The 8,726-nt window shown below is 41.4% G+C and overlaps 2 protein-coding genes across 2 annotated transcripts; both read right to left on the bottom strand.

Moving 5' to 3' along the window:
* Positions 1–2,603: 2,603 nt before the first annotated feature.
* On the bottom strand, positions 2,604–3,251 carry LOC110876344. Its single transcript, XM_022124515.1, has one exon. It carries the CDS (start codon positions 3,249–3,251, stop codon positions 2,604–2,606), a length of 648 nt encoding a protein of 215 aa, XP_021980207.1.
* Positions 3,252–5,321: 2,070 nt separating this feature from the next.
* LOC110876343 lies at positions 5,322–6,095 on the bottom strand. The gene has a single exon (XM_022124514.1). The coding sequence runs from the start codon at positions 6,093–6,095 to the stop codon at positions 5,322–5,324; it is 774 nt and encodes a 257-aa protein (XP_021980206.1).
* Between the last annotated feature and the right edge of the window lie 2,631 nt (positions 6,096–8,726).

The raw sequence follows: 8,726 nt of genomic DNA, 5'->3' as shown, positions 1-8,726 counted from the left end.
ACCTACATGGCTTAACCATTTAAAAGTCAAAGCGTTTATCGAACGCTTGACTTTTCGGCTATAACCGCTAAAAATTTAAACTAAGCACGAAAAAGGACTTACAAAGGGTCCAAGCAAGGAGGGTTGATCCTAAATTCTCAGGTATGAAGAGCAAAGTCCCCAACTTAGAGAATTCAAGATCAAGGTGCAAAAGAAATGAAGTGGGGAATGTATTTATAGGAAAACTAGAACCGTTAGGATCGTTCATCGTAAAACGAGCTTCGATCTCATCCGTACACATGTGCCCATGGTTTTGTGAAACCATGGGAGCCCATAGTTTCATTAAAACCATGTGCAAATGAGGGGAACAGCTGGAACAAGCTGGAATTTAGATTTTTCATTTTGGTCCCTTCCTAAGATAACTATGGCAAAATGACAATTTTGGTCCCTGAACTTCAGAATCTTGCATTTCGGCTCATTTTTGACACGTTTAAGCCCCGCTAACCTCATTTCAAGGCTCTAAAATGAAGTTAAAGTACAGGGAACTCAAAACACGCTCAAAAATATTTTGGATGTCGGTTCGTTTGGTCGTACGGTTGCGTTGTTCGGTTAACTACGACGGAAGTCGTAACGAATGCAAAAACGATCCAAATTACATGACGAATGGAATTTTATCATGCCAATCACTAAAATAAAATATTTTAATGATTACATAAAGTTTTGGATGTCCGGATGTATTCAGAACGTAAGATATGCGCGAAAATGCAAACTTGTGCACTTTTGACACTTTTAGTCCCTGCATGACTTAAAAGTTTATTTTTGCGCACCAAACACCTCTAAGCCTATATCTAAGATATATAAAGGATAATTAGGGTATGTTTAACTCATGGACATATTCCGGAAGGTCCGTTATCAAACGATTCCACCTACTTTTGCCGTTTGACGCAAATAGTCCTTTAATTGCGCAAAGTAGCGCGAAATGCTGTTTAATGATATCCAAGCTTTCCATGGCCCATATTGATCATTCCCAAGCTTATACATAATGTTACTACGCTCTCGTTCGCTTAGATGGTCACCGAAAGGCGTAGATTCAAAAGTTGACGCTTTAGGCCCCTCTAATGCGCAAACTTGCGCATTTCATTAATTAATAGCATTGAAGCCTTATTTAATTCATATTAAGCATTCTTGGGAGTATTATTAAACACCACAATGCTTCGGGTTCCCTAAAAGGTCATTCAGAGGTATAATTAAACATATTGACACTTTTAGTCCTTTATACTTACATAGTTGCGCGTAACGTCACTTAAAGGCACAAAAGCCTTGGACGGCCAACGATTGGCATTCTCGAGAGCATATGTTGGTGCAGTCATCTGTCGTCTTCGTCTTAATATCGAGTCTCGGATTTGGTGCAGATCTGATCAGGCATGACATCACGAGTGACATCACATAGGTGACATCACCCAGGTGACATCACAAGTGATGTCATGAAACAAGGAATTGAATGGTAGCTGTCAAGAGACAAAACGACAAGAAACAATGGATTTGAAATTAATATTGGTTGTGGCCGTTTGAAGTATCCAATTAGAAGAGCCAACTTGGAGGTCCAATGAGAAGCCTCCATTTGATGGTCCAATTATGTGGAGCTAACCGTTTGAAAGGACCAATTATATATAAGGTGACCGTTTGAATATTGTAATAGCTTGAGAGGCGTTCGTTTGAATTATCTTAACCGTTTGAAGAGGTGACCGTTTGAAGGGTGGCATGTCACCTTCAAATGGTCAGGGTTAGCCTATATATACCCTTCAAACGAGTTCATTTGTAACGGTCAGGTCAAGCGATACCGAGGTGCTGCCGGTATTTCCTCTCACTGTAAACGTTGTCAATTGAATATACAAGAGGTTTAAAGTGTAGTTCAAGCTGTTTTCTAGTGCGTTTCTTAGTTTCCGCCTCTGAAACGTACGAGAGCTCTTCCAAACGACTCATTCAGGTCGAAACCGATCCTACAAGTGGTATCAGAGCTCAGGACGAGGAGTTCTTGCCATAATTCAGCTTGAAAATCTAATTTTCTACACCTTCTTTCATAAAATTGATAAATTTTACGGTTGAAATCGGCTCAAAGTTTCACACTGTGTTCGGATTTGTCAATTAACAAAGCCTTAGAAATTTCAGACTGAAATTCGATCTAAAACTGATAGAAAAATGTCTAACCGTTTGAAAATGCTCATGGAATGATGACGTCATAGTCCATTCCGTTTGAATATTGGTTCTATCATTTGAACTATGCTTTGTCGTTTGAAAAATGAACTTTCCGTTTGAAATCTTCGTTTGAAAAAGGTAGACACATCGTTTGAAAACATTGACCACTTGAAAAATGCTTTGTATTGTGTGAAACGTTTGAAAAAGTTTATCGAGTTGTGTGATACATTTAACGAGGTTGCCAGATTGCATGTGAAAGTAAGATAAAGCTGCATGTTATAAATCGGTTCAATCAATTTTAGTTGAGTAATTGAGATTGGCATGTGATCTTTTTTTTGAACGGCAAACAAAATTTATTTATTAATCAAAGAGCTAACCAAATGTTAGCCCACACCAAAGTTTACATAACAGATTACAGCCCTTCTAATCTATAACCAATTCCTTGCACTATCGAACTTACACCAATCATCCCACGTAATTCCTCTTAAGTTCGAGCGGCTACTTATCCATAGGAACGCCAAGTGTTTTATTTCATTTAAAATCCGATCAATACTGACTTCTTTGCTGTTGAATATCACATCGTTCCTGCATCTCCACACGGCCCATAGTGCCACCTGCATGATAGCATACACCAGCTTCCTCCATTTTTCACAACCCTTTACATGTTTGTGCCAGTCTAGTATATCCTTCACTCGGAAAGTGAATATACTAGATATCCTACACCACTGTGATACGAAATTCCATACACATTGAGCCACTTCACAGCCCACGAACAAATGATCCGCATCCTCATCATACAAATCACAGAACCTACATCGAGTCTGACCCGTATTCACATTCCTGCGAGCCAACGCCACCAACGTAGGAACCCGATCCAACGATAATCTCCAGGCCAGGAAACTTACCTTGATTGGAATCCAGTTATTCCATACAAAATCGTTCCCTAGACTCGCGAACCGATTCAGCTGCATCGTTTTTTTAAGACTTTTAACTGAAAAAACCGCCGAATCATCTAGTTCCCAAGCCCACCTATCTTCTCCGGTCCCCAATGTCACATGCAGAATCGTTGCAGACATACTTTGTAATTCTGCCAGTTCCACCAAGGACGACGGCAGCCTCAACCAGTTAAAATTCAGCACTACTCTTCCATCCACAGTTGATATACGTTCCGAAATTTTGGCGTTTTTGACTCATTCCAAGGCAAATAAATTCGGAAACCTACTTTTCAAAGTTTCTGCTCCTAACCAACATTCTTTCCAGAAAACAATCGATCTCCCATTACCCACAATAGCCCGTAAGCAAGAATTTAAATTTATGTCATACCGAACCAGATCGTCTGCCACTTTTGCAACTTGTTTCCACGGGCCAGCCACTGACAACTTCCTTGGTATCAAATTCCACAGCCTTTCGTTATGATGGATGCTCCATATCACTTTTCGCCATAAGCTCTCGGGGTCTATTTTGAATCTCCACCACCATTTGGCAAGCATTGCCAAGTTTGCATCCTTTAATGAACCAATACCCACCCCACCTAGTTCTTTTGGCGTCATAATACTTTGCCACGCCACCCAACTCATCTTACCCTTCTCCGGAGTTATTCCCCATAGGAATTCCCGTCGCAATCTCTCAAGTTGATCAATTACTTTAGACGAGGCTCTATATAAGGAAAAATAGTAGGTAGGAAGTGCACTTAGTACCGACTTTATCAAAGTCAACCTACCACCGAAAGAGAGAGTATTTGCCTTCCACAGGGCTAATCTTTTTCGAAAGACATCAATGACCGGCTGCCAATGTTTGCATAGATTCATATTAGCCCCCACTTGGAGCCCCAGATGTTTAAACGGAAAGGACCCCACCCTACACCCCAGTAGCAATGCCAGCTCTTGGATTCTATCGTCGCTAACGTTCACACCAATAACGCTACTTTTATTCAGATTCACACGAAGCCCAGATGCCAAGTAGAAACACCTTAGCAATCTCCTTAGATTTTTCACGGATCCTAACGACCAACTTCCAACGAAAATGACGTCATCCGCGTACAAAAAATGAGATAGGATCGTACCATGGTTTATGAATCGAATGCCTTCATAGAGCCCAAGATTGCACGCCTTCTTCATCACACCTGTTAGAGCCTCCATTGCAATGATGAAAAGGAATGGAGACAATGGATCGCCTTGTCTCAACCCTCTATAACATACGAACTCCTGTGTCGGTGACCCATTTACTAACACCGAAGCCCTAGCGTTAGTGATTATAGCCATAACCCATTTCCTATACATCACCGGGAAGTTCATTTGTTCCATTACTGTCTCCAAAAAATTCCAATTGAGTGAATCGTAAGCCTTCTCTATATCCACCTTAAAGATGAATCCCTCCTTTTTACTCGACCTCAACCATGGTACTAGTTCATTCAAAACAAGTGGCCCATCGAGAATACTCCTATTAGCGATAAAAGCCGTTTGCTCTTTCGATATTATTTGGTTAATAACCAACTTCATTCTATTCGCCAGAACCTTGGATATTACCTTATTAATACACCCGACTAGACTGATGGGCCTATAGTCCCCTAACCCACCCGGGTCCGTACACTTGGGTATAAGGGCAATAAACGATGAGGTACAACCCTGGGAAATGGTTGCGTTTATCATAGATTCATCAAATACCTTAACAAAATCAGATTGCAACGAGGCCCAACACCGTTTAATGAACCGAAAATTTACTCCATCCGGGCCTGGTGCTTTGTCCCCCGCACAATCCCAAACCGCATTCTTTATTTCTACTAACGAGAATGGAGCTGCAAGGACTTCGGCATCCTCCTCCGAAACTTGTTTCAGATTTGGGCAAATCAGTCCCGTCCGTACATCAACCGATTCCTTAAATTTTTCAGCAAAAAACGAGCATACCGTGTCTTTAATGAGTGGTGGGGCCGTCTCCCATACTCCGTTAATCATGAGACCGTTCAATCTATTCGAACATTGATTTGCATTGACTATATTGTGGAAAAAATTCGTATTTTCATCACCATCTAATGCCCACTTAACCCTAGATCTTTGCACCAAATCCATGGTTTTTATCCTATCATCCTCCATTATTACTTTTTTGCACTCCGCTCTAATGTCCAATTCATCGGGGGACAGAACTCTATCCTATGCTTGCAGTTCCAAGGCCTCCAATACTTCTAATTTTTCCTTGTATACCGCCTCTTTTTCTGCTTTAATTAAAGTGACTCGTTCCTTTAATCTGAACTTAATCCATTTTAGCTTGACGGCAAGTCCCAAGTCTGCTGGTCCTTCAAACCAAAAACTATTCAGCGATTGTCGGGTGAAATCCATAATACCGGGCAAGTCCAGCCAAGAGTTGAAAATTCTAGTCGGAATAGGGCCGAAGTTAGGTGATGTAAGACAAAGCAAGATCGGGCAGTGATCCGACACTTTATTTGATAAAGCAACAACTGAAGCAGTCGGCCATTTTTCTCTAAATTCCCTGCACACCAAGAACCGATCCAATTTGCTTTTATGAAGACCATTATCAGAGTGGTAGGTGAATTTACGTCCACCCATCTGATACTCCACCAGATCCGCTGACTCAATGAACCGATTAAACCGATCTGCATTAGCGACCACATATTCTGAATTGAGTCTCTCCCCCGGTTCCCTAACATCGTTAAAATCCCCACCAAAAATCCACATACCTTCTAATGCCCTTTTAAGAATAACCAACTCCTCCCATAGGGCTCTTCTTTCTACCGGGTCATTGTATGCATATACATTGACTATATTCAGAATTTCCCCTGTGTGCTTTACCATCCCTTGTACCAAAATGAACCTCTGATTTTTTATGATGTCGGTGCATTCAAATACGGTTGGGTCCCACATGCTAACAAGGCCCCCAGACCTACCAACAGCATCAACGATTGCCATTTCATACCTAGACCTCCCCCAGTAACTCCCAATCCTGAAATCTGTGACACCCCCCAATTTTGTTTCTTGAATTTTTAGAAAATGGACCCCATGAGATGTTTTCAGCCCCCTGATCCAGTCGATTTTTCTCTGGTCTCTGACCCCCCTAAGATTTATGGACATAATATTCATTGGAAACCATGTTGTTCACCACTGATAAGCGCACTTACCTGCTCATCGAAGCCATTCAGTTGAAACCCGAGCACCGATCCAACTTCCACTGTGTTCCTTACTTCCTCCTGAACCCCCTGTTCATCTGTCTGAACCGAGCCAATTTTAACGGGATTCGCCTCCGAATTGGACTGTATTTCTTCTTGACATCGCTCCTCGTTGTCTACTTCTTGCCGATCTACCACGTGTACCCTTTCAACATTGTCACCTGATACTTGTTCTACCGTAATCGGAACACCAGAAGACAGAGGTTCTGGAGCCGTCGTCTCGTTTAGATCAAAAGTTCTCTCTAAATTCCGTATATGGCCACTTACTGGGCCCTCCCATCTTTCCTCTTCTGGGCTCTCCACATGTGGACTCCTAACCCGCCTTGGTCTTTTCCTAGATTTTGTACCTGGGCCCTGGCCCAAATCAGAAAAAGACCCACCAACTTCATATCCAGCTATATTCCCAGCATGGGCTCCACCACCAGGATTTTGTACCTCACCCGTATTCTTGGGACCCTCACCCGCCGTCCTTAATGATTCCCCCTCCACATTCCCATGCACAACGTGCATGGGTGACAATTCCCCAGACTTCGACTCGATTCCCACCGGATCTCCCTCTTTTTCATCGATTTTTTCCTCCGACCCTTTGGTTTCACCCGACCCTTCAGTTTCCTTATTCGTTTTCCCCGGCGGGCCCTGACCTACCCTTACCGGCGACTGGTTCCGGACTTCCCCATCTTCCCACTCCTCCTCCATGTTGACCTCATTGACTTCATCTTTTGATTTTACCGGCGAAGCTATCTCCGTAAGGACCGAGCCGACGATGTCTACTTGAAACCACCTGCTTTCGGCTTCCACAACTGTAGCACTATACCTGTTGTTTCTCCACACCACCTCTACTTCCTCGTTTATAGGGCAAGTATTCTTGGTTAAGACATGACAACCCCCGACAGACACATCAGTCTCAGCCCAAGAGAATTCAGACCCTTTAACAATTTTACCAAATAAAGCACCAATCTGATCATAGACTTCATAATCACGAAACTGGAATGGTAACCCAGAAACTTTAATTTCCACCACCCGTTCAGTTTTCACATATTGTCCTTCCCATAAAATAACGTTAATAAGATATTCCTCCCATAAATCTTCCTTTCTTTGCAGAAATTGCATTGCCATCTCCTTGTCTTTCATCACAATCATGAAGTGGAAACCACCTAAGTAACATATAGGTGCATCTAGATACCCACCTCTATTCAACATAGACCTCAGGTAACTAATCGCCTTCACGTCTTTTGCTTCTCCGATTATAGCTCTTCCTAGGCAGTGTGCATTATACACAGGAAGTTTCTCTCTTAGGGTGATGACTTTTTTGTTACACATTGACTGGACTTTTCCCCTGCCAGAATATCCCTATATGAAACATTGTTTGACACATTAGTCTGCTGCCATCTTTTCACCATCCTTGGCTCTTGTTTTTGACGCTGCTGAACATTAGGAGGAAACTGTTCTCTGTTCGCCTGTTGTGGTTGACTTCCAAATCTCCTTCGATCTTTATCATAGAGTGCCACTGATACGTTGACCTTTGTTTCATATATCTTTACCGTATTCAGCCCTGCCAATATGTTCTTTACGTTCTGTACTCCTTCAAACCTAACAAATCCAAAGAAATTTCCATTTGCATCCCTTTTCTTTGCCACATCCCTTTTCTCTTTTCTTTGTCTAGAGTTTTCCCCAATTTCTATTTTCTTAGGCGTGGGTTTTTCGAGAGATACAGCGTTGAATTCTATAGGTTCTTCTCTGTCTGCTATATATCTATTGAAATCTCTGGAAACTGCTATTCTTACTGGATAGAGATTTAAGTTCTGAAGGGCATCAGACAAATTACTCATGTTGTTTAACATAACATAATTACTAAGTCAGAAGTTATAGCAAATTTGATAGAAAACTTTGAAATATCATTTCATACTGTTTAACTACCAAGACAACTAAAATTTAAAATACCCTAGGTTTCATTTGTAAGTTTATTTACTTACTGAATAAGACTTCTAGACTTTTGGATAATAAAGGTACTAAAATTAGGTCAAGAATTGCATTATTTGCTACATTGGCTAGCATATAAAGTTCTGCTCATACTATACCCAATTAGTCAGATAATAAAACATATATTCACAGAATGACAGTTGGAAATTTTAAGTATTTTCTAAAGACTTAACAGGCTTAAATCAGTGGCTTGATCAGTGGCTCTGATACCACCTTTTTCTGTCACGGCCCCCGACCCGGTTTGACCCGTTTCGGGAGCCGCGGGACAGAAAATCCCGTGGTATTTATTTTTATAGCGGAAGTCTTAACAGGATCGTTTTTACTTTTGAAAAATGCCCGAGTATTATTTATTTATATTTAGGATAAACCCCGTAAATATCATAATTTCATTATT

The sequence above is a fragment of the Helianthus annuus genome, chromosome 9 (assembly GCF_002127325.2).
Source record: "Helianthus annuus cultivar XRQ/B chromosome 9, HanXRQr2.0-SUNRISE, whole genome shotgun sequence".
Classification (NCBI taxonomy): domain Eukaryota; kingdom Viridiplantae; phylum Streptophyta; class Magnoliopsida; order Asterales; family Asteraceae; genus Helianthus; species Helianthus annuus.
This window is presented reverse-complemented; position numbering and strand designations above follow the sequence as displayed.